Raw genomic sequence first — 25,036 nt, 5'->3', positions numbered from 1 at the left:
CAAACACTTTCATCTTAAACTAATTTCCATTAAAACCAATAGATCTTGTTAGTAACAAAGCATTCGGTCTCCAAACCAAAAGAAAAGAAATAAAAAGCCAAACCAAATCTCCAAAGTTAAACACATCTAAGAAAGAAGACCACTAGAGACTAAGTTCTCCCAAACACACCAGGTTCCAATCCAACACCAATCACTCGAACGCCTACTTGTTCTCAATGCGAATCTCCAGCTCTTCCTCCAGCATCTCCTCAGGAGTTTTCCCTTACATATGATCAGCCACGGTCTTGCAGGTAAGGTCAAGAAGTCCACTGATGTTCAGATAGTTAACAGCCTGAAAAAACCAACCAAGGAACAGAGTCCGCAAAATCCCCAAATTCAAAAGAGCATCAAAATTAAAACAGAGGAAAACGAGTGAAAAGTCCTTGCTTCACCCAAAACAAAAACAAAAGAGTAAATATGATCTTTTTTTATTAATGGGAAAGTTAAATAAAATTAAACTTTCTTTGGAATATTGTTAAAAAGTTATATGGAAATACTTGTTACATTTCCATGAAATAGACCTTCCATATCCTATTTGATGATATGATTAGAAAAAAAAAGAAGATTTTCAGCATCTGTGACTGTAATACAGTTTGTCTTCGTGTTGGAATCATTAACTACGGTTTTCTGTTTTAGTAAAAGAAAATTTTACACGTTTGAGAAATCTAGGTGAAATTATGAATTTATAATTAGGGGATTTTTGCAATTGAATTAAAAGGAAAATAGAAAAAATTAGGTGACCAATACGGAAATATACATATTTTTGTAGTCCTTAATCCTTTCTTTTATACGAAACATACATGAGTACAAGAGAATATACTATACTACCAAACACATTTTTTTTTTGGTTTTCGTAAACTCAACTAATAAGCACATACAGTATATTGCAAATGAAATAATCTACAACCAAACTACAACAATCGAGACATACAAGTGGAGAAACGCCACCAAACCGTACCTAAGAAACAAATTAAGAGAAAAGTTCTAGTGACTAAGCCAGGTTGCTTTGGATTGTATTGAGGATCTTCGGTAGGATAGTTTTATATGCCTTTTCAGAAGGATGTGCAAAGTCCCAAAACACGTGACCACCCGAAAATAAACATGGAATCGGAGTCATCACCGAGCAACAACATGGTCTTGCCGTTGTAAACCCTGAAATTTTATTAATTAGCACCCTTACTTTTCTTTTACTCTACAACAAAAACCATATAGTACTAGTATATATAATAAGCGTGTATAATCAATTCCTTACCATATTGGGTAGGATTTTGGATGACCTCAAGAAGTGAGTTATACATATCGATGTAGACGAATTTGCCATCGGGAAGCCTTTGGCTGTATTGATTGACCAAGTTGGCTACTTTCTCATTATATACTCTAGCACCATAGTTTACATTTGGAAGACATATCAAATTTCCCAAAAGTTGTCTCGCCCCTGGCAAACACCCTAACGGCATCGTTCCAAGCACCGCGAATTTTCTAGCTCCCAGATCGTATAGACTCTGTTATATATTCATACAACAATAATCATTTATACGTAGCAATAATAATATGAAAAAGCAAAAACTATATAAAAAGATAATATAAAGAAATTTGTTTTGTATACGTTAATGAAAGTAGTTTTCCAACCAATGAGCAAATCAGTGTATGCTTGGATAGTGTATCTCGTTGATTTGGCAGGAGTTGAAAAATACGTGATGCCAAGATCGTTATTACCAGCAGAAATTAGAATCACGGCATTGGCTATAATCTGTTTGACTTGAGCTGGATCTCCAACTTGTGCGTTTAACTTTTCTATGTATCTTTGAAAGTCATTTACCTGATCTTGTACCCATATAACATTCTATATAGTTTGTTTACCCATAATAGGCCATATAATAAAATGAATCAGCACATATAGTAAATATTACTTTATTTTATTGAAAGTAACAGTTAAAAAGTGGTTTACCTGTATAGATGCGGTGAATTTGTCTAACCCTGAACCACCAAACGCAAAGCAAACCCCCGTAGAGAGTTCACTACTTTTAAGAAATGGGCTACGAAAGGCAGGTAAAAGTTCTTTTACCCCTAGACCGGCGGCTACATTCATATTTGTAACATTTTTATTTTAGAATGATGCTTCTTGAACTATTTGATTTACTCATTAGGTTAATGAATGTATTAGAAATTTTTTTGGTCTATGTTAAGAACAAGTAATACCAACTAAATCCGATAGAACTCTTCCATTCCCAAATCTTCCAGTAGGAACATGATGAGAAAAATCTCGTCCATATGGTATAAAATTGCTTCTTGACACTGTCATAAGCAAATTGTTGTTACCAGTATCTAGAATCGAATCGCCGAATGCAAGAACCGCTGAAAATCTTCCACTTTGTATAGCTTGAACATATGAAATCCATAAAGAAACTAATACTACTAGAACTTTGATGGCTGTATTATCCATCTCAAAATGTTTTTTTTTTTTTTTTTGAAATTTAGCTGCAATAGTTCTTTTTATTTTATTATTTAATAAAGATTTACTCTATCGTCGTATTACGTAGATTTTTTATACACACTGGTTGAGAGAGTTAATGGAGTACCTTAAATAATGGTATGAAACTTGTTTATTTTGTGGTTAAAGCACTGTACTCTTCCCTTCTATCATTAGACTCATTATATATATTTAGCCAACCCAGCAAAACAAGTCTTACCACTCAGTTCGTGTTCATTTATTTGACTGATATTTACACCATCCACAAGAAGGAGATTGAAGTATATAATGTGGGTATATTTCATGTTATATAGTTTGATTAAGTCACAGCTATAATATTATTTTTCTTCACTAAATGCAATATACAAGCTACATAAGTTTTAGACTCCGAGTGATAAGCATACTACACTATAAAAATCATTATATACATTGTACCGGAAAATAGCTATACCTATATATAACAATCAAGGAACTGATTGATTTAGATTTGAATATTTGATGTTCGAACCACGTCAATAGTAATGAAATTCTCGTGTCATCAAGACAACAGTAATTTCTCTTTATAGTAAAATAAAATGTACTATCGAGATTGTGAACTAAATAATATTTAATATCTTATATGTTTAAATATGGCTTGTTTAGTCCACATTGTATTGTATAATATGATGGACTGATGTTTCAAACCAGGCGAAGAGTGATGAAATTTTCTCTCAACATTAACTGATAATCCATAATAGTATTTTTTATATAATTACATGAGCTTAAAGAAAATGTATACAAATAATGTATGTGATCTACCACTCAATTTAATTTGTGGATGTATTTCTCAACAAGTATCTTGGTTAAGATTTTATAGAATCTTTGGGTTGGATGGAAACTATCCCAAAACATGTAAGCAGAAACATTGGAGCACACAAATGGTGTGAACCGATTGCAAAGTGGACCAACTTCCACAAATCCAGTTCCACAACAACCTTTCTTTATTTCTTCAAACCCTGCATAATTAGTTTTCAACTCAAGTGCATGATCCCACGAAAGTAGTACTTATATAAATATAAAAAGGTTACGGTCCAACATTTACCATAATCTGCTGCGTTTTCTATGATATGGCTGAAAGCAGAGTATATGTCAATGTATATGATATTGGAGTTTGGTAAGGTTTTTGTTAATTGGTCCAAAGTGATGGAGAGCTTGGCGTTGAAAAGCTGAGAAGCATAGTTTACATCTTCAGCACAGTCTCTATGAAGACCTCCTTTTAGAGTTCTTTGTAATGGTACGCAGCCAAGTGGTGGTGTTCCTAACACTGCTATTTGTCTTGCTCCATATTCATATAGTTGCTGTTCAATCGTATCCATATAGACGATTGTTAAGGTGACTGAACATACTTCTTGGTGAAATTTATGAACTCTGGAAAAGAAAAGAAAAAGTTAGATGTATGTGAGAGGTACGTACCATGACAAAACTTGCGGCAGAATTAGCCATCTTTGAAGTATAGTAGTTAATATCATCTTTGAGCCATTGTGCCCCTTGACCGTAGTATGTAATAACCAAATCGTTGCTGCCTGCGACCACAACGGATAAGCCCTTCACTAAAAGTTGATCGGTCTCCTCTTTCCCTATTAACTTCTTTACTCTCGCTATGTGTCGTTGGAAATATGTCAATTGGTCCAACATTGGCGTTACACTCTGATTAAAATTTTCCCATATAGTTAGGATAAAAAGCTTAGATATGAATCTAGAGGGTACTTAATTATTTGCATCTTACAGATAGTTTGGGTGTCAAAGGGTTATAGCCACTACCACCTGAAGCAAATGATACACCGGTGAGAAGATCTTCAAGTTGTACATTGGGGTCCAAATATGCCGGTACTATCGGTTTTACTCCCAAATATTCAGCTACAATAATTACAAAAGCCAAAAAAAATAAAATAAACAAAGTTAAAAAAAAATAATCTCCAAGTAAATTAATTCTAATTTTTTGTAATGTCCAAACTGTTTTCTTCATTAATTCGATATTTTTGTCAATATATGTTAATAGGAAGCAACGTTAATTGATCAAACGAACTGATACTAACAATACTTTCTTTAACGTACCATATATCACCATCTATGATTAAACTCGTATACTACTGCATGTTATTAAAAGAATAAAGATAAAACAAACTAAGATATATACTAGGCGTAGCCGCCTAGGTTTGGCTCGAAACGAAGAGGAAAGAATAAGAAAGAGCACGAACATATATAATCGGAAGCGACCTTTCCATTGCTGAATCTACCAGTGGCAACTCCCAATGGAAAATCCTTACCATATGGAGGAAAATTACATTTCATTTCCGTTGATAGATTATTATTATTTCCCGTATCTATGATTGAATCCCCAAGAAAGAACACTGCCGGTATGGTTTTGTTATGTGGTGTTGGAGATGGTTCGGGTGGTGGGCCTGGCCCTGATTCTGGCAGTGGACGTGGCCATAGACGTCGGTGGTGGATCACTTGGGAATGTGTGGTGGTCACAAAAAATATACTAAAGGATGATAAAAGAAAGAAAACAAATCCAACTAATCTTGAATGAATCAGCCTATATTGTTTCATGGTTCTGTGCCTATCAATCTCTGAAAAACAAGCTTCTCTACCAATGTACCAACGATACTATTTTGTATGTGTTTATACTTTATACCACTAATATGTCATTGTGTATGTGTGTACAGGGTACATATCTTAGTTGACATGCGGCTTTTGTGCCGTGTTTAAGTTGCGTATGTCTCAAGGCTTCTTTTATCACACGTTCTGAGGGTTTCCTTACGTTAAACTTTAAAAATCCTTATTTGGATCCAAAACAGTATTCCTACGTTAGTGACAAGTGTAAACCAGTTACCAAATCGAACCTTATTCTCTCATAAATCACAATATACCATGGTTTACCAAAATCTCTTCAGCAAGAAACTAATTGAATCTATCAACTTAATTAGCAATGAATAGAGTAACATAAATGATCATTCTATTTTATCTTATCATCGATGTTATAAGTCAATATTATTTATCTTTTATTTTTGGGTCATAATGACAAAAAATTTGGATATCTGAAATCATGTATTTTTTTGAATATAAGATTATCTGAAATCATGTAAATTAAAAGTAAATGAGATAATCTCTGAAAATCGAATGATCAAATAGTAAATACATTGTTTCGGACATGCGATGTATGTGACGGTGTGTGAAATTGGTTGTGTCTCTTTCTGCTCACACATTTTGGAACCTCCTAGAGTCCTAGCATTTAGCTTTATATGTGGGTACTAATCAGACTCCATTCTTTTAGGCACTTCTGGTTTTACTACTAATCAAGAGCATTTGAATCCCATTACGAAGACATCAATCAATGTCTACGAGTTCCTGATATGTCCCCATGAACTCTTTTTAAAAAAAATTTTTTGAGAAGAACTCTAAAATAACCAGATTTTCCATGCGTAAAAAATATTTAGCCATTACAGCACAAACATGGGTGTACGAGGATTCATTTGACACAGAAGAAAAATCTTACATAACTATCTCAAATGTTGTTTGCTTAACTACATTATTAGTCACAGAAACGGCTCATGTGTCTTCTACATTATTAATTAGTACATTGCAATTTCGTGTGAGATAAAATAATGTAATAAAAATAGTTAATTATTTAGATAAAACATGGGCGTATTCTGTTACAAGTGCTTTGTTTATAGTTTCATAAGCTCTTTGAGTTGGATGCATACCGTCCCAAAACAAATAAGACGATGTATTGGGACATATCTTCGATGTTGACTTTTTGCAGAGTGCACCTCCGGTCAACAATCTTGTTTTGCAACACGGTTTCTTTGTCTCTTCAAATCCTGCATGCAAATTTTTTTTCAAAATTAATATGCATGCATGTATAATTATAAGCTTTAATCTAATGAACTGTACAGTTATTTACCATAGTCCTCAGGAGACTCTAACATCTGACTGAAGATAGTGTAGATGTCCATATAAACCAATGTAGAATTTGGTAGGGTTTTTGACATTTGACCCATAACAAGGAGGAGTTTAGAGTTGAAAAGCTGAGCAGCATAATTAAGCTCGTCATTACATTTTTTCTTTCTCTTTCCTCTTTGTGATGGTACACATCCAAGTGGCGGTGCTCCGATCACTCCTATACGTCTTGCTCCATATCCATACAATTGCTGCCCAATTTATACATCACTTACATTATTTATTAACTTGACGAAATATCATTTTTTTATATATATAATCAAGTCACATAATAAAAAATTGGTAATTTGGCAAATTAAATAATGTTTGGACGTAAAATTATGAAGTTAGCTAGAAAATAATAAAATAGGAGGATATATAAGAAGCTACATATAATAAAGAATACGTACCAAAACGAAACTGGCAGCAGAATCAGCAATGATAGAGGTATAAGAGTCGATGTCGTTTTTGAGTCGTTGAGCACCACTTCCAAAATATGTAATGACCAGATCGTTGCTTCCCGCGACGACAATTGCTACTCCTTTGGATATTAGCTGATTGGTCTTCTCCAAACCTGCCAACACTTCTCCAGTCTTCTCTTGCCTTACTACCTTGTTCACTTTCTCTATGTAGTCTTGGAAATTTTTCAATTGGTCAAGCATTGGTATTGCTTTCTGATTTAAATAAATCAAATGAATTTTCAATTATGGTTTTAGTTATAATAAATCATGCATATCATTAAAATGATGATAAAATGTGATTCGAACTTACGGCTGATTGTGATGTCGCGGGGTTGTAGCCAGCACCACCCGAAGCAAAAGAGACGCCTGTAAGAAGATCGTTTGGTTGTATTTTCGGATCGAAATATGCCGGTACGATTTCTTTAACTCCAAGATATTTGGCTATTGGTTGCAAGGAAACCAAAAAAAAAAAAAAAATCGAATTTGTAATTAATTGGTTTCCATATTTTTCATTATGTTTTGAAAGAAAAGGATGGAGAGAGGGAGAGAGTAGGAACCTAGATAGTCGGAAGCAACCCTTCCATTGCTGAATCTACCAGTAGCGACTCCCATTTTAAAATCCATACCATAGGGACGATAGTTGCTTTTCATCTTTGTGCTTCGGTTATTGTTATTTCCGGTGTCGAAGACCGAATCCCCAAAGAAAAACACGGCCGGTATGGTTTTGTTCTCTGGCTTTGGTGGGGGTGGAGCAGGTTTTGGCGTTGGGGCTGGCGGTGGTGTTGGGATTGGTTTTGGAGCTGGGGCAGGTGGTGGCTTATTCTTTGGAGCTGGTGGCGCTGGCTTTGGTTGAGGTTTAGGCGGTGTTGGTGGGCATGCTGGTGGTGGTGCTGGCTTTGGTTGAGGTTTAGGTGGTGGTGATGGGCATGCAGATGGGCTAGGTGCTGGTGCTGGTGGTGGGCATGCAGATGGGCTAGGTGCTGGTGGTGGCTTGGGTTGAGGCTTCGGTGGTGTTGGTGGGCATGGAGATGGTCCTGGTGGTGGGACAGGTTTTGGTGATGGACCAGGTGGTGGGGAAGGCTTTGGTGCTGGTGGTGCCATTGGCCACGGCTGCGGATAAGGCCTTGGCCAATATGGCCAAGGCCAGAGCCGTCTGTGCATGACTTGAGCATTGGTCGTTGTCAAGAAGAAGATACAAAAGGATAAGAGAAAGAATATACAACGAAAAATTCTTGAATATGAACAAGAATCGACCAAGGAAGATCGCGTCATGGTTATGGTTTTATTACAAGTAGTAAGAAACAGTTTCCATTTAAGTGTTTGCAACTGTTATGCCAATATGTGCGTGCGTATGTATATATATGCATTATTACGTAGATTAGGACATGCGATTTATGTGGCCTTGTCCAAGTTGCATGTGTCTTAAGGCTTCTGTCATCACACACTTTGAGACTTCCCTTATATTCGGTCTCCTGTCACAAGCTGGAACTTATAACTCTTCCTAGCATCTTTCGTGACACTCGAATCCATAGAAACCCATGTGAAAGAAACACTATCAGTTACAACATCTCCACTATCTCTGACTTAACAAGAAAATTTTATCAGAATTTAGAAATAAGAGTAACTAATTGGATTATTGAAGTTAAGGATTATGACTACGTAATATATAGCTACCTACAAAATTTTGTAACCCGATTGCAAAAGCTAATGCATGGCGCATGTTCGACTGTGTCAAAGGGTGAGAAGTTCCTAATGGATTGGTCTTCTTTTATACTTTTGTTAATAGCCGTATCATATGATTTAATTATATTTAGTTAAAATTTTGTTTCCACTTTCCACCAATCATTTTTTTTCTCTCCCTCTAAGGTGGAATGAGATGGTTCCGATCAAGTGAAACAAGTTGACTCTGTCAAATTAATCACACAACATAACAGCATTTGACACTCTGTTCTGTCAAACCAACTATATTTCTCGTGATTACATGTATAATACATAATCATGTTTTAATACATTAATCCAAATGAGGTATATCTTTAAATTACTTTAACTTAGCCAAATTATATCTCAAACATCCTCAAGTATGTTATCTTAAATTTACATTTATTTATTTCTCATAGAAAGGTCCCATGTCATTCTCTACAAACTTTTGGCTTAAGATCTTATATGCTCTTTCAGTTGGATGGTAAGAGTCCCAAAACATATATGAAGACACATTCTTGCAAAGAAATGATGTATATTTATTGCAAAGCGGACCTAATTCGAATAGCCCCGTCCCGCAACATCCTCTACCAATCTCATCAAATCCTGCAAAATTTCCAAAGAAAAAAAAAAACATATTCTCAAGCTCATTCTCACAAAAACATCACTGTGTAGAGTGTTAGCAGTTGACCGTTACCATATTTTTGGGGGTTTTGAATCATATCAGCAAAAGAAGCGTAGATGTCAATATACACCAATGTGGAGTTTTTCAAGGTTTGGGCCAATGCATTCAAACTTGTGGAGAGTTTGGAATTGAAAAGCTGAGCTGCGAAGTTTAGTTCTTTAGCACATTTTCTAGTACGCCCTCCTCTTGTGGTTCTCTGTATCGGTATACACCCGATGGGAGAAACACCAATGAATCCTATTTTTCTTGCTCCTGATTCATAAAGTTGCTGCCAATATTTTAACTCATATTCGTTAGGATTAATTTACTAGCTCATATAAACAATTAGATCGAGAGGATTAGTTTCACGTACCATAGCAAAACTTGCTGCAGAGTTAGCCATAAAAGAGGTATATGAATCGATGTCATACAAGAATTCTTCCAAGTGTTCACCATAATAGGTATTAGCCAGATCGTCGCTGCCAGCTACCACAATGGCTAGGCCTTGAGATATTATGTATTCAGCTTTCTCTTTTCCCACAAAGCCTTTCACTTTCTCTATGTATTCTTGAAAGTATGTCAATTGGTTTGACATAGGTATAGCACTCTACGTATAAACATTGTTAACACATTTATTCACATTGATAACAAGTTATAACCAAATGAAATGGAAATATTAATAATGAAGGAGATGATTTCAAAAGCTAAAGAATTTATTGACGTCATTACTACTACGATAGGTGTCAAAGGATCGAAACCAGAACCACCCGAAGCAAAGGAAACACCAGTGAGGAGATCTTCCTTGGTTAGTCCCGGTGTCAAATATGCCGGTAAAACTGGTTTTACTCCTAAATAATCCGCTGTGAAATTCAGAAAAAGAAAAACAAAATTACATAAGAATATTTCCATCGAAAATATACATGCAAAATACTATTAGCTTCAACAACATTCTCTAGTTTCATATGATGCAATGGCATATGAACTATATATATAGAAGCATGAATATTATTATGTAGGTACATTACATGTATATAATTATATGTATCTTTAATCTCATGTACAAGAGTCAATTCACCTATAAAATCAGAAGGGATTTTGCCATTGCAAAACCTGCCCGTGGGAACTCCATCCGGAAAATTCATGCCATAGGGGAGAAAATCAGCTTTGATCAATGTCAAAATGTAATCATTATTTCCTGTGTCTAAGATCGAATCTCCAAAGGCAAAGATCGCGGGAAACGTCATGTTATGTTTCCTAGGTGGCGCTGGTCCAGGGGATGGCGCTGGACTCGGACCTGGCTTTGGCTTTGGCTTTGGTTCAGGGGGTGGCGCTGGACTCGGACCTGGCTTTGGCTTTGGTGCAGGGGCTGGCCCTGGACTCGGACCTGGCTTTGGCTTTGGTGCAGGGGCTGGTCCTGGACTCGGACCTGGCTTTGGCTTTGGTACTGCAGGGGCTGGCCCTGGACTCGGACCTGGCTTTGGCTTTGGTACTGCAGGGGCTGGCGCTGGACTAGGACCTGGCTTTGGCTTTGTTGCAGGGGATGGCCCTGCACACGGACCTGGCTTTGGCTTTGATGCAGGGGATGGTGCAGGGAGAGGTCCTGGCTTTGGAACTCGCTGTAAGCCATATGCTGAAGCATGCATTGTCAAGAAGAGGATATAAAAGAGTGAGGAAAACAATAGACATGGAGATCTTTTCGAACCAGGCAAAGAACGAGAAACCACACTATCTTGCAACATATTCGCTATATGATGATCTTATATGCCTGATGAGAAAAATAAAAAAGGATTTTTGTTGTGAAACTCCAAAATATAGAGAGTGGGAGACTAAAGTAGCCAAAGTGTTTTTACTCGGAAAGAAAAGAAAAAAAGTGGACAGAAGCATGTGGTTTAGATGCTTATCAGAAGAAGTAACTTGTCTCTCATGGCTTCTTTTCATTCACACACTTTGAACTTTCCTTAAATTCAGTAGTCCATTGCTACTCTCACTCTCATAATCGTAATCGTAATACTATCTAAACTATAAGAACACAGTTTCTACCAAAGACAACTCGAACAAGTGATCACAAACACGAGCCTCCTGGAAGAACAAGTATTGAATTTAGTATTGAGTTTTGAAACGTTTGATGATACTTAAACCTAATCGAATCAATTGAATATGGAAGGAAAGCTTGAAAGTTTAGCTACACCATTGCAGCACTCAAATGATTCCAATCAGAGGATTTGCAAATGCAAGAAGACCAGGTTAACTTTTTATGTACGTGGGAAATCGATGGAACTCAATTTCGACGTTGCATGCGAAAATACAACAGCTCTGTTTCAGTGTCAGGTGTGATCCGCTCTGTTTCATTATTGTATAAGTAGTTTCATATAATAGTAGAAAATAACACTAATGAACAACGACATCTTTGGACTACATACGAGTAGTCAGAGAAATTGAAGCAGCGGCAATGACATTGAAGTTCTGATAAGTAAACTAACCAATCAACCATCAGGGAACAACAAAGTAGATGGAGTTCATCACTCAAAGACTTTCATATACACACAAAGGGGAAACATCATCCACATGAGACAGGACATGAACTTATTTTGGTGTGATAAAACCCAATTCAATAACCAAATGACCAAATCCCATAATTTTAATTTTGATATATATGTCAAGCAAAAAAAGTGGGTTGGAAGATCAATGCGCGCTCACGAGGAAAGGGTTTTGGCAAACTCCACACTCGATGGTCTCTGATCCTGAGACTGGAACCTGGACCTGAAATTTAAATGGAAATACTCTCATAATCGCATAGATGGTATCAGGAGACACTACAAACAAGCCAATGTCAAAATTCCAATCTGTCTCGAATTAATTATCCACTTGCATGAACTAAATGTTCACAAGATTAAGCGACAATCTCCATGATCCAATTTTAATAGATAATCACATCAACCTAAACTGCTGAATAGTAGAGCTCGCATGAATAACAGTGTTATCCTCACATCTATAACAGGTGTCTCCAATGTTATGTCAGATAAAGAGAGCTCATAGATGCATGGTAAGACATCAAAATTCGTCTAGCTACTCTATTTCGTCAAATGTATATGCAAGATGATCATACACACCGACACAAATGATTATACTATGAGGACCCCCCGCCCCCCCCCTGTTTCAATTGTTCTATCGAGTCCAAAAATCATACAAAGAAAGACTAAGGATCAAACCTGTAAGTGCACTGTGCATGTTGGACAAGCTACTTCTTTCATCCGCCTTCCGGATCCTTCCCTCGAACCTGTTATACCTACCATTGTCAGTAACCATAAAAAACCAGAAACAATTATCAAAAGCATGAAATATACTAAACATGGTGAACTACCAGATGAAGACTTGCGGTTTCTCTCCATTTCCTCCTGTATCAAACAGATCGACCGTCAGAAAACAATTATACACTTTGCGCCAGATATTAACTCAACTTGTAAATCTTTCAAATTATAAAGAACCCAGGAAGATTAGCCCACCTGTAACTTCCTAGCAAGGTCTTCATGGCTCTGCGCGCTCGCATTCCTGCCAGCTGATTCCTTGGCATTACTCAACCTTTGTGACACTTCTGCCTGCACATCCAGAAACATATTCACATGAGCAGCCAGACTTTTTGAACTGAAAGGCCTTAAAGACAGATTCACTTTTAACCAAACACGTGACCAAGGTTCTCCATGGTAACGCTAGATCAACACATTCTCAGGATTCCAAGGAACATGATTCCACAACTTAACGAAAAATAAAAAGATGGATAAGCATACCATGCACCGGTCACAAACACGGACTTGGGGAGCATTCTCTTCCGCAGTGAGAGCAATCCTGCCTTGGGTACACTTGTCACAGAAGACGTCACCACAGTTCCTGCAGTGGTGCTGAAAATTAAATTTCAAAATCCATAAAGTTTGTCAGTCCCAACATGGTCAACAATTTAATTCAGATTGTAAGATTGGGAGAAAATAATACCCTTCGTATAAATGCACCGAAATCTGACCCACATGATGTGCACTTAGATACAGCTTCATCAGGGACCTGCCATCATAGATATCAAAGAGTGAGAGTGAGAACAATATAGCCACGCCTAAGAAAGTACACTAAGAATAAGGATGCAACTGATCACCAAAACTACCCTAGCCTTTTTACTTTGACTAAAAAGAGAGTTATGTTTTCAACAAAAAAATCATACCCAATGATCTTTCTCCTCATTTACAGGCTTTATAATGTTCATCCAATCACCCAATCCTTTTTTCTTCTCAGCAGATTGCTCAACCAGTTTTGTAGAGGCAGGAGGCCTGCTACTTCCCCCAATCTCCTTGGCCTAAAACCCACCAACAGAAGAACATCAGATTAGTAATAGGATTGACGCATAGAGTTAAAAGAAAAAAAGATATATAACTAGTCAGTTTAGGAACCTGAAACATTGCAGCTGTCACTGTGTCCAGAAGGGTGTTGGTGGTGTAACTATTTGATTGCAGTCTGATACGTTTAGCTTCAAAGTCTACTGGAGTCTTCGACCAGAAAGCCAGAATAGAAGAATCTAGTTTCTGATAGAAAGATATTTAAAATATAAGACTCCAGTCAAGAAACTGGAACAGAATAAGTCTAAAGAAGAAAGTAGATCGTATCCTTACTTCGCATCTTGTGATGTTCTCAAGAGGATATATTCTCAAAGTTCGGCTAGTACTTGGATCAAGCATACGGAGGCCATCTAAACCAATCTGCTAGCACAAATCAGGCAGCTTATTAACAATTTAACACAAACCCAATCAGCTTTAACTAATAGCAGAGTACACGAGTTGTTGTTCCTCATTGCGTGTATGAACTTCAAAAATCCCATTACGATTCGAAATTATATTTTTGACGTATTAGTACGGAGGCTACATAAATCTCACATCGTTCTAAATGGACATGAAGAAACTTGAATTGGGGACAGTACCTGGCAAAGAACATCTGTTGTGGTTTGTCCGTAAGTCTCAGCCAACAATTTGACACGAAACTTCTGCACACCACCAGTGGAATCTTCTTGTACATCAGCCTTGGGGACAGCTCTCACGATCTTAGCAGATTTCGAGCTAGCAGAAGAATCTCTCCCTGAAGAAAAGCTAATGGATCGTCCATAATCGTCGAACAAGGTCGAATTGGATGACTTCGGCGCTGTTCCACGAGAACCGTAGGGCTCAACTTTGCCTCCTTCATAAGCATAGACGCCATCGCCATATGAGTCTTCAAAAGCGGGATATCCTCCGGTATCAGATCGTTTCCCATATAGATCAGATCCTAAATCCGATCTGCTCCGGTCGTAACCGCCATAACCAGATTGATCAAATTTCACAGGCTTGTCGTATGGTTTCTCATACGAAGGAGGTACGGATGATCCTCCGCCACTGTAAGGAGGTGCCGAGTACAAGGATGATGAGTAAGGCGCAGGATTAGGATTCGGCGCAGGGGCAGATGAAGGAGGAGGCGCATAAGAATAGCCAGAGGTCTGATGCTGATCATACGGTGAATAATACGACGGTTGCGTGGTAGATTGCTGATACGGAGCAGTAGAATCAAATGATCCGTAAGAGGATACAGGTGGTGGATGAATCGTGGGCGGAGGTGGTTGGTTGAAGGTTGAATAAGAATTAGGGTTTAAGGAAGTCGCCGGAGGAGAAGGAGGAGGCGGTTGTGATGGTGGAGTGAAGGAAGGAGCTGAAGGAGGGACATGATCAGAGTTTTGCCCATACGGAGTATAATTCTGTGAATAGTTTGAGTAATCGTTGGCACCGTAACCGCCGGTGAACGGTGGCGCTGATGCGTACGTGTTCTGAGAAAGATCGGTGGGAGCAGCGGCTGTTGGCGCCGGCGGAGAGGGATTGGGATTAGGATTAGGATTTGGGGTCGGGTTTTGAAATTGAGAGTACTGGTGGTGATAGTACGAATTGTAATCTCCCTGTTGCATCGTTGAATCGGTGATTTGAGCTAACGTCGGCGATGGTTTAATCGGAAGAGGAAACGATGACGAAGAAGAAGATGAAAGACAGATCGAGTCAAGGGAATATTTGGTACGGGAAGTATTGTATGTCTCGCGAACTTTTGTAATATTTATATGAATACACGTGGCGTTATAGTGAACCGTTGATGAAGTAAGAGATGGTTTTAACGCGTGATTGTTTTTCTATGCAAGTGTCGAGAAACCGAGTCGGACAAGAGTACAGGACTCATAATGAAGTAAAGTTGTTATGGGCTTCGGATTATATATCTGGGCTTTTTAATTTGTTAAGCCCAATAATAATGTTAAGAGTAAGAAAGACGCAAAGGATATTTAAAAAAGGGGATTTCAGATGACGTAGCAATCTCGGACCGAGCTTCACGGAGAAGAGATAATGACGGGAATGGCCCTTAAAAAATTAGGGTTTTCTTATTGATTCCACAAAAACGTAAGCATAGGCCGAGTCGGCGGATCTGAGTGTTTCACGCGTCTTTAAATAGAGCTTTAGCCTTCACCATTATTTTCTCAACAGCAATTGGTTTTATCTTTTCTCTCTCTCTCTCTCTCATCGATTAGCAAAATACGAGTCGAAGGCAAAAGAAAAAAAAATAAGAACAGAAGTTAGGGTTCCCTCCTCCGTCTCACGCTTCGATTTCGATTTGATTTGGCGCCACAAAGAAGGCTCCGTACGCGTGAATCTGAAACCTAACCGTAGGTTCGATTAGTCCTGTCCGAATTTGATTACTCCTGTCTGCTTTCTTGTCCGTTATTCGATTCGATCTGAGAGAGAAGGAAAAGAAAAAAGAAAAAGAGATGTCGCGTTATTTCACAACTCCACCACCTGTGTATGCGAGGAACTGGGGAAACGGTCAGAACTTGGTCGAATCGACTAAGGTTCGTCGAGCACTCAGTTGTTGTGATTGATTCGCACCGTCTTCACTCCCGTCTGAACATGGCTTTTCTATGTTCGGTCGGATTTCCTGATAGTATCCTCCTTGTAGCAAAATGGCTAGGTTGTATATAAGTTTCTGATTGGTTATAGCTGTAGTAATATATCTATGGTTGAATTGTTTCACTATGCTCATAGATCTATGGAATATATCTAGCCAATTCTTATTTTAGCTTATTGAATTCACTGTTTTGTATGTATATTACTCTTAACGATGTCGTGTAAACGTGTATGTTGTTTGGTTTGGTCTTGACTCTTGAATCGTATAGTCAACCATAAAGACGTGTTGTAGATGTGTGTTTTGACTAATTAACAGTTTTTTGTTTTCTGATTGAATGATGTTACCCACGTATATGGGTTTCTGGTTGTTGCCTGATAAATCCTTCCTCTAGTCTAAATCCTTTATTCTGATGGATTATAAAGATCGAAAGACAAATAGTCTCTGAAAAGGTGCATCGGAAAGAGAAGAAGGAGAAAAAGAAAGATAAGAAACCAAAGAAAGAGAAGAAATCCCCTAAACTAGAGTATATCTCAGCCAAGCAAGTCTCAGATGATTCTAAGCAAGTCTCAGATGAGTCTGAACAACTTGAGAAGAGTTGTTTGACAGAAGAACATGTTGGTTATTTGTCTGATGGTAGTCAGAACAGTAAGAAGAGAAGAAGAGAAACTTCTCCTGCTGTTGTTGAGAGTCAAATTAAAGGTTTGTGTTTTTCCCTTCTTCGACTAGATTGTTCAGTTTTCTGACTCTCGTATTGTGCTTCGTGTACTGAAAATTTTATATGTAATCATTTGCAGCTACGCCTGTAGCTGGTAAACCGCTAAGGATACGGTTTGTTTTTAAAAAACCAAAAGAAGTTGAGGTTGTACATCAAGAGGATCGTCTTTGCTCAACTTCAGGGGCTGAGAGACCCAGCGAGATACCAAGTTCTGTCTCTCTTCCAAAGACCTGCGACCATGATGTGAATCTGCTCTCTACCTCACTTCAGAGCAACAAGATTACAGTTCCTTCTGAATCAAAGAAGAGAAAGAAACATAAGCCAAGCAAAGAATCTCGGTACAATTCTTTGTTTGATGGATGGGTTCCTCCTTGTCCTCCTTGTCTTTCATTGGAGGAAGATGTTAGCAGCAGCGATGAATGGCTTTTTGGTACAAGGCGGCAAGATAACACTTCCTCGACCAAAGCTTCTATTAAAAATAGTGAAGACATGAACATGAACTTGCAGACCTCTGGAGATTCTTCCTCTTTTCCTAGAGCTCGGTTTTTGTCTGATGTCGGAATTTTTTCATTACCATACACAGTCCCGTTTTAGTTCCCATATTGTTTTGTTCTTTCTCAGCTTAGCCTTAGGCTGTAGCTTGTACATACTGATTGTAACCATCACAGTGATCTATGTAATACTTGAAGATCAATTTCTGCAACTGGAAGCTTTTGGTTAATTGAACAAATGCGAGTAGGTAGCTCAATTCAAGGATATGCAATCTGAGCAACCATTAAAATAGTACTATGATGCCTTGATAGCAGTTGTTGTTCTCCAGTTGGTCTTCTTCTTGAATGTAGTGTAAGTTAGTCGGCATTAAGAGTTGCCTAATTTTTATGATAGTTGACCATCCAGCTGAGGAAAGGTCTAAATCAGATCAAGTGGATCATACAATTGGGGACAGAAGAAGAGAACAAGAGCTAGAAAACAAAAGGCAATAGTAATTAGATTCATATGTTAATACAAAATGATCCCCATCAAGAACAAAAGAGAAGAGAGAGAGATTAGTCTACATAGCAAGAGTGGAACACACCATTTCTTCCTCGGTGAACTCAAATGATTCACCAGCAAGGAGTAAAAGACACAACAACACAGCTCGTTTTAGCAACTATACAAAAAGCTACCCGAAATGTCTCCCTTCATGTCGAAACTATCATATTAAAATGGGGACGAATCAAATAGTTGAAATCTTCTTCTTCTTCCTTCTTGTTTACCTAGTCTTAGTGATTTTTCATCATCACAAGAACGCGCATCTGTTCTTGTTCTTTTTCTTCTTTTTCTGCTTTGGTGGCTGAAGCACCACTTTTATGGCTGCATCAAACACTGCCTTCACATTCTGCAGAATCCCCAAAAAGAAAAAGAAAAAAGGTCAGCCTCTTAACAAGAATCTATGCAAACAGTAAGAACCAGGACAAGTAATTTATTAGGTATACCTGCTGTGTTTTTGAACTACATTCAATGTAGACCGCAGATCCAATCAGTTTCTTCAGTTCCTCTCCCTGCATCATTCATAACAACTTCAGCCAATAATCCATCAAGAGCTGGCAATCACAGTGAGACTATCCGTTTAAAAAAAATTAAGTACCTGATTTGTAGTAATTGGCACTGCACCAGGATGATCTATGAAAAATTGCTTGTCATCTCGAAGGTCTGCAAATACAGAATTCAAAAATCTCCCATGACCATACTAATTTTGTTTGAAAACTTGGAAAAAAATGGTTGGAGTCGACAGATTTGCATAAACGTAAACCAATCAAACCAATAATAACATGATCAGTTCAATCAAGAAAGAGTTAAAATTACCGAGTTTTGTTCCAACAAGGATAATGGGAACACCGGGAGCATAATGCCTGAGCTCAGGAATCCACTGAAAGAGGAACAAACAAAGAACAAGATCAGATTTATTCACTAACCCACTCATCACAAGCTATATTGGACTATAAGCAAAAGATGCAAACCTTCTTGGCAATATTCTCATAGCTAGCCTTGCTGATCAGAGAGAAAGCAAGAATGAAAACATCAGCACCACGGTAACTCAGAGGTCGTAACCTGTTGTAGTCTTCTTGACCTGTTTCGAACCCCAAAACACAAACCAATTCAAGTAACCCGCAACAAAAAAAGAAAATTCCAACGATGAACTAGTATTCAAAAGATTTACCGGCTGTATCCCACAATCCAAGATTGACAGTGTTCCCATCAACAACCACATTAGCACTGAAGTTATCGAAAACAGTTGGAACATAATCCTGAAAATCACAAAATCAGATTCTGAAACAGCAGACTAGCTAAAAATAGATAAGGCATAGAGTCCCAAAATGTTGAAACATATAAAGAGGCTAGATCCTCAGAATCAGAAAAAGTTCTAGTATACAGCTCGTAACAGAAGACATGATTTTACAAATCAAAACTTTCAATTGTGTATGAGAAGAACTAAATTGGCGTCTACAACAAAATTAAAACACATCAGCTATGAGATAGCAAATGAACTTGGAAACAAAACATCGTTAAGTTTTAGATTAAAAATTCCGAATCCATATTCGAAGAAGCGTTCTTCGAGATTCACTATAATCTAGTATTGCGAACGAGCTCAAACAAAGATAAAAACTAGAAACAGCTCAAACAAAGATAAAAACTAGAAACAGATGAGAATCGAGAGAGAGAGAGAGAGAGAGAGAGAGAGAGAGAGAGAGAGAGATTACTGTAGGGAAAGTGTTGCTAGTATAAGAAATGAGCATGCAGGTTTTACCGACGGCACCATCTCCGACGGTCACACACTTTATGAACCTTGAAGCGCTCATCTCCGCCGCAAGATAGAATTAACACCCTTTGCTGTTGCTTCTTTCCTCAATTCCTCGACATTTCTCGCTCGCAAGGTTGTGAAAATCCGAGAATCCCCAAATTGCAGAAACGGGAAAATTCAAAAATCGATTGGAGAGAGAGAAGGAGAAGAAGAAGAAGAAGACTAATTTGGCGGTTGAATGATTAATGAGTTTGAGATAAAGAGGCAGAGGAGGGAGGAGGGACTGACTATGCGCAATAACAACTCTGAGACAGCTAAGAGAACTCCACCAACAACAACAACAACACCTCCTTCCTTATCATATACACTCACTCCCCCTTTCATTATTTTAAAATTATTACTTTTATGTTTTCACCACCTATTTATTTCTTTTTTCTTTTCAAATTTTGAAATATCCTTTTTCTTTTATGTCACGGATTTTTGAATTTTGAAATGAAGATCTGTGCGTTTTTTATTTAAAATAAAAAAAAAAAACAAGAAAAAACACAAATGTCATCAATATGTTTGTATTATCTATTTGTTTTCTTTAACTATTTTTAAAATAATTGTTTTCCAAAATGCAATTAACGAGTAGTTGTACACAGATGAAGCTGAATTTGTTTTCTTCTACCAGTAGTTGTACAAAACCATCATCTATCATGAGTTATTGAAGTTTTGTTATTTAACCTCAAACCAATTGTATTGGTTAAAAGTAACTAAGTTGCTTATCCGTCTAATCCTCTTCGCACCTACCAAAACAGCATAGAGGAACTCTATACAAGTCTGTCAATTCACCGTTACAACAACTAAAGTTGTTATGTTATGGCTCCCATTCACAACTTCTACAAATTAACTTCCAAAATATCAAAATCACTGTTACGTAAAATTACTTGTAAAGTCTCTCTCTCTTGTGTCCTTTAGTTTCATTGAAGGGAGGTAAATTTCAAATTGATGTAAGATAAAGAGACTTTAATAGAATATCAAGAAACAGAAAGAAAGAAAGCAAAAAGATAACATACGACAGAGACTTTTATAGTATAGTTAGCAAAATACGGAGAGGCATGAATGAAAAAAAAATCTCATATAATCATTGGATTTGGCAACTCTCTCACTCATTCAAGAACGTGCCCGCACGATTCTTATTATATGTGGAGTATCAATTTCTTTTTATTCTCTCTTTTCGATTCCCTTCGGATTACGGAACATCTCATAGGTGACTAGAGATAGAGAGAGGTCCAACGGAAGTATGGGACGTGCCCAACTCTAACTATTTTAACCAATAACGATCCACCACGTCACCGATATTGTCCCATCACCCTAATCATAATCACACCAGATAAGTAGCTTGTTCTAATTAGTTGCTAATATGGGCATCATGTGATATTTTAAACCTTTTTTCAGTCCATATATAATAAGCTCTTATACTTTGCTGACAAAACAAGAAATATATATACATTGAGTTATTCGTGCCTACTGAGTTTAGCTATGAAATTTAGGAGTATAATACCCACAAATATATTTATCAACTGTGTGTGTGTGTGTGTGTGTTTTAGTGGATTAGATTAAATTTAGAACCACAAGATCATAGACATTAGAGAAAGTAATTACGGAATTAAAAGCGGGGAAGGTATGATGATTTTAACCAAATCATGATATCAAACAAGTTAAAACTTTAGTAGCTTACCAAACTATTCACCAACCAGTGACCATGCATCTCTCTTTATTTTAACTAACTCCACTTCTTTTTTCATTCCAAAATTTATGTTTTCTATTAAAAGAAAAATCATTAGATTACAGAATTCTTTAAGAAATAAATTCGAAAAAAAAAAAACACTTCAACTGAATCACAGTAAGCTGCAAAATAAATTAGAAAGGACCAAGAAATAAATCAGATATGTAACAAGAATTCAAACAGTAATTAGTATAAACCCATCTTAACAAAAAGGCTTACGCGCGAGGCCCATTATGTTTTTATGGCATATTTTATGCTACTATATAAATTTTTACGTACAAAGGAAGGAAGGCAAACAAAAAGAGTATTGTCTCGTGAACCCTAAGAAACGAAACATTTGAAGTCAAGAAGAAGTTCTCCACTGAAGCTCAATCTGAATCCGACCATTTTTGGAATCTATCAAATGATACTTATCGTTGATTCTCCGATTACTCACAACATCACCAAGATTTATCACCACGTAACCGAGAGTTTCCTGATCAAAAATCAAATCAAAATATTGTTCTTGCTCAACGATCTGGATTTTGTGATGAGTTCTTTAAAGGGGCTTGAGAAAAAAAAAAGATCTGGTTTTGTTTCTAACCTTGGGATGAATTAAACCCATTCTTGAAGAAGAACTGATGACTTCAACGTGAAGCTTATCGTTTATGGGAGGCTCATCTAATGGGAATTGGAAATCTTCATCCCACCTTGGTTCTCTGTTTTTCTTCACACGCTGCAAAATCAAAACACAAATGTGTTTCAACACTCGTTCTTGATGTCTTATGAGTTAAAGATAAGTTTTGATACCTTTGTTTTACGCTCTTCTCCTCTGAATAGCAAACGCACAGAAGGGTTTGTGTGATATTTGCCTTCTAGATCCTCAGCTTCGTGAACTATGACCACAAGCAAGCCACCACCAGAAGGTGTGCCTTCTGGTGCTTTCTCTACTGCATTTGGATCATCAAAGTTGTCTGGAATCTCATCATCCTTAAAGGGTTTATATTCGACCTCCACAACAAGCTGTCCACGCGATTTCTCGCTAGGTGGCTCGTTTGGTTCCATTGATTTTAATAGCTCAAGGGTCATGAGTTTTGGCTCCTCAGGAGTAAGGTCTTTGAGTGGTATCACGTTCATTCCTATCTTATCATGTTTACCAACCTGCAAATATATCAAATTCGTTACGCAAAATGATCTCCAGAGATATTTATTAAAAGAAGCCAATTCACCTAGCTAGAGGTTTTCACCTGTTCCCAGTCATAAACAATGAGCAGTAGTTCTTGGCTCTCTGGTTCTTTGACAACTAAATCGAATTCTTCGTTCCACTCAGGATTCAGATTACTGTGTTTAACAACTGTCTTTTTACCAGGAACCTTGTCTCCAGCGAGTGTTAATTTCACATAAGGATCTGATCCGCCCAGAAGATCTTTCTTCTTAAGCTTTATTGCCTTTATGACCTTCACACTAAGCAATCCAACAGGTTTCTTCATAGCTCTGCAGATCGTGCAAATTGACATTTATCAAAAACTGTAAGAGTAACAGAAGTGAGACAATTGATCCCCCAACAAAATAAAAATACTTACTTAGAAGGATACATTATCTGTACATTCAAAGTCTTTGGCCATAGATACATGTTTGCAACCTGATCTCTAATGAGTTCCTAGAATAAGACGTGAATCCAAGGAACATAGTTTTAGGTCTGAACAAGACTGTTTGTTTAGATTGGAAAAAGATAAAGAAACAGCTTCCAAAACGTCATTACTTGGACAAACCGGTATAAGCCAGGAATGGCCATTACATCTGCACCTAGTAACTTCAGTCCAAAATCAACTTGTGGCTACATAAGAGATCACATTTTAAACTTTCTTGTGTTTTAAGGTTTTAATGTATTACGCACAAAATTTTTTGCTCATTTTTGGGTTCTACCTTATCCATAAGAGAGACAAATATGTTGGCAAAACAGGGGAATGATGGGACTAATGGCTTCAGAGTGATCCTTGGAGTAGCATAAACTAGCAAATCAACTACCTGATAATACAATTAATCTCACAAGTAATCAGAAAAAAAAATTAGTTAGTTTCTTGTCGATACAACGATCAAAAACTTACTTGAATAGTAGCTTTTAAGCCAAATGCTTTGGCTACAACAATGATATTAGGATTCCCTGCCCATTTCACTGATAACTCCATGATCAGTTCTTTGTCATCAGTTGCATAAAACTTCATTCCTGCAAAAGATAGCTAGTGAGAATCAAAACATACGTTATTTCCAAAAGGAAGAAGAAACTAAAGGACAAAAATGTGTATCTATGAGTGTTGAACTCATGGAGTACCTTGGAAAGTTGGTGGTAATGAACCCAAAGTGAGCATTTCAAATTCAACTGAATCGATTTTGTAGTTTGGAATTTGCTCAGCGATAATGGGTTTTGCTATTGACTTTGCCATCTTACAAATCGCCTGGAAAAAAAAAACACTGATTACAACAAGAAACATTGTTTCACAAGTTATTGAATATCAAAAAAAAAACATGCATGAAACTATGAAAGCAAGAAGAAGAAGACTTTACCTTGTCCAAAAAAGGCCACATATGGCCAACGAGCTTGTTAAGCCAGTCAATCTTCAAAAAGAAAGAGAAAATTTGTTACAAATTATACCATAATACTACATAATAGCATTTAACTAAGGAGATGAAGAGAATATAAGGAAACATACACGATCAAAATCAGGATTTTTCACCCACAAAGGTATTTCAGGGAACATTTTTGCTATAGTCTCTGAATCTAACTCCACCAGTGGCTTGATCTCGGGGTCCTGACCACAGATTTAACAAATTAACCAATGAATTATAAGCTAACCAAACAGCACATTACAATTCTAGATATCAATCTTCCCTTTAAGAATCCAACAGATCAAATCACACAAAAAAAAAACAAAAAAAAGTGACAAGGAACAAACAAGTGATTGTTTTGTATTTTCATGCATGCAAATTTTTTCGGAGATGTAACAATGTACATGGGCCATTACATGAATTATAGAAAAAAAAAATACATCTAACACGATTTGTCGCATTCAAAGAGGAAACTAAACAAAATCTCCAATCAGGAAATGACAAAAAAAAAAAAAACGGATGATTAAGGTAAAGAAGATTGGAAGATGCCTGAACATCAGTAGACTGAAAATAGATGAACAAGTAGTAACCAATGACGATTCCAATGGTTGTTCCGAACCCGAAACCAAACACACCCAATATTGTGCTGATTATTCCCATTTTCTCATCAAATCAAAACCTCACTCTTGGGATCTCTCCTTCTTTTGAACCACCAAAACCAAATAATTATAATTCGAAAAAGAGAAACCGCATAATTAACTGGATCGATCGAGGAGATTTAAATATCAATTAATATTTCTGATCTTGCCATGGATTTACGTTACAGAAAGAGAACTTCGCTCCTATACACAATAGTCACACAACATTACTATTATCCTTCACTTGATAGAGAAATTGATATCACAGACTTTTGGGAAAAATAAA

At 37.1% G+C, this 25,036-nt stretch overlaps 8 protein-coding genes across 9 annotated transcripts; 1 reads left to right on the top strand and 7 right to left on the bottom strand.

The window, feature by feature from the left end:
- Positions 1-1,030: 1,030 nt before the first annotated feature.
- LOC17898079 (GDSL esterase/lipase At5g63170) lies at positions 1,031-2,482 on the bottom strand. The gene is made up of 5 exons (XM_023777378.1): positions 2,239-2,482; positions 1,988-2,118; positions 1,646-1,882; positions 1,292-1,541; positions 1,031-1,191 (listed from the first exon to the last, which is right to left on the bottom strand). Exons 1-5 carry the CDS (start codon positions 2,480-2,482, stop codon positions 1,031-1,033), a joined length of 1,023 nt encoding a protein of 340 aa, XP_023633146.1.
- A 771-nt stretch (positions 2,483-3,253) lies between these two features.
- On the bottom strand, positions 3,254-5,113 carry LOC17899286 (GDSL esterase/lipase At1g20120). Its single transcript, XM_006304371.2, has 5 exons — positions 4,747-5,113; positions 4,275-4,405; positions 3,962-4,195; positions 3,591-3,846; positions 3,254-3,504 (listed from the first exon to the last, which is right to left on the bottom strand). The coding sequence occupies exons 1-5, from the start codon at positions 5,099-5,101 to the stop codon at positions 3,311-3,313; spliced, it is 1,170 nt and encodes a 389-aa protein (XP_006304433.1). The 5' UTR covers positions 5,102-5,113; the 3' UTR covers positions 3,254-3,310.
- A 1,062-nt stretch (positions 5,114-6,175) lies between these two features.
- LOC17897574 (anther-specific proline-rich protein APG) lies at positions 6,176-8,223 on the bottom strand. The gene is made up of 5 exons (XM_006305837.1): positions 7,509-8,223; positions 7,262-7,392; positions 6,901-7,164; positions 6,456-6,702; positions 6,176-6,372 (listed from the first exon to the last, which is right to left on the bottom strand). The coding sequence occupies exons 1-5, from the start codon at positions 8,221-8,223 to the stop codon at positions 6,176-6,178; spliced, it is 1,554 nt and encodes a 517-aa protein (XP_006305899.1).
- Positions 8,224-9,055: 832 nt separating this feature from the next.
- Positions 9,056-10,956, bottom strand: LOC17896828 (GDSL esterase/lipase At1g20120). The gene is made up of 5 exons (XM_023776843.1): positions 10,389-10,956; positions 10,046-10,173; positions 9,687-9,920; positions 9,347-9,602; positions 9,056-9,255 (listed from the first exon to the last, which is right to left on the bottom strand). Exons 1-5 carry the CDS (start codon positions 10,954-10,956, stop codon positions 9,056-9,058), a joined length of 1,386 nt encoding a protein of 461 aa, XP_023632611.1.
- A 790-nt stretch (positions 10,957-11,746) lies between these two features.
- LOC17900492 (protein FREE1) lies at positions 11,747-15,373 on the bottom strand. The gene is made up of 10 exons (XM_006306981.2): positions 14,271-15,373; positions 13,966-14,052; positions 13,747-13,878; positions 13,521-13,652; positions 13,301-13,366; positions 13,099-13,209; positions 12,817-12,909; positions 12,675-12,708; positions 12,523-12,590; positions 11,747-12,073 (listed from the first exon to the last, which is right to left on the bottom strand). Exons 1-10 carry the CDS (start codon positions 15,276-15,278, stop codon positions 11,996-11,998), a joined length of 1,809 nt encoding a protein of 602 aa, XP_006307043.1. The 5' UTR covers positions 15,279-15,373; the 3' UTR covers positions 11,747-11,995.
- Positions 15,374-15,786: 413 nt separating this feature from the next.
- Positions 15,787-17,694, top strand: LOC17896984. 2 transcript variants are annotated; one of them, XM_023789478.1, is made up of 4 exons: positions 15,787-16,202; positions 16,681-16,957; positions 17,053-17,258; positions 17,374-17,466. In XM_023789478.1, exons 1-4 carry the CDS (start codon positions 16,122-16,124, stop codon positions 17,464-17,466), a joined length of 657 nt encoding a protein of 218 aa, XP_023645246.1. In that variant the 5' UTR covers positions 15,787-16,121. The 2 variants fall into 2 exon arrangements, with proteins under 2 accessions (XP_023645246.1, XP_006305478.1); XM_006305416.2 differs by having other exon boundaries at positions 15,802-16,202; positions 17,053-17,694.
- A 242-nt stretch (positions 17,695-17,936) lies between these two features.
- LOC17900101 (rac-like GTP-binding protein ARAC4) lies at positions 17,937-20,109 on the bottom strand. Its single transcript, XM_006305585.2, has 7 exons — positions 19,715-20,109; positions 19,174-19,261; positions 18,974-19,083; positions 18,819-18,882; positions 18,601-18,665; positions 18,449-18,514; positions 17,937-18,351 (listed from the first exon to the last, which is right to left on the bottom strand). The coding sequence occupies exons 1-7, from the start codon at positions 19,811-19,813 to the stop codon at positions 18,253-18,255; spliced, it is 591 nt and encodes a 196-aa protein (XP_006305647.1). The 5' UTR covers positions 19,814-20,109; the 3' UTR covers positions 17,937-18,252.
- Positions 20,110-21,695: 1,586 nt separating this feature from the next.
- On the bottom strand, positions 21,696-24,772 carry LOC17896989 (synaptotagmin-2). The gene is given in 11 exon segments (XM_023776840.1): positions 21,696-22,001; positions 22,110-22,241; positions 22,316-22,666; positions 22,753-22,999; positions 23,089-23,342; positions 23,432-23,533; positions 23,614-23,732; positions 23,838-23,961; positions 24,071-24,121; positions 24,217-24,315; positions 24,662-24,772. Coding segments are annotated over 11 exon segments (1,722 nt in total). The 3' UTR covers positions 21,696-21,869.
- Positions 24,773-25,036: the final 264 nt, after the last annotated feature.

The sequence above is a fragment of the Capsella rubella genome, unplaced genomic scaffold (genome assembly GCF_000375325.1).
Source record: "Capsella rubella cultivar Monte Gargano unplaced genomic scaffold, Caprub1_0 scaffold_1, whole genome shotgun sequence".
NCBI classification, from domain to species: domain Eukaryota; kingdom Viridiplantae; phylum Streptophyta; class Magnoliopsida; order Brassicales; family Brassicaceae; genus Capsella; species Capsella rubella.
The sequence above is the reverse complement of the archived record's forward strand: the minus strand, read 5'-3'. Positions and strand labels throughout refer to the sequence as shown.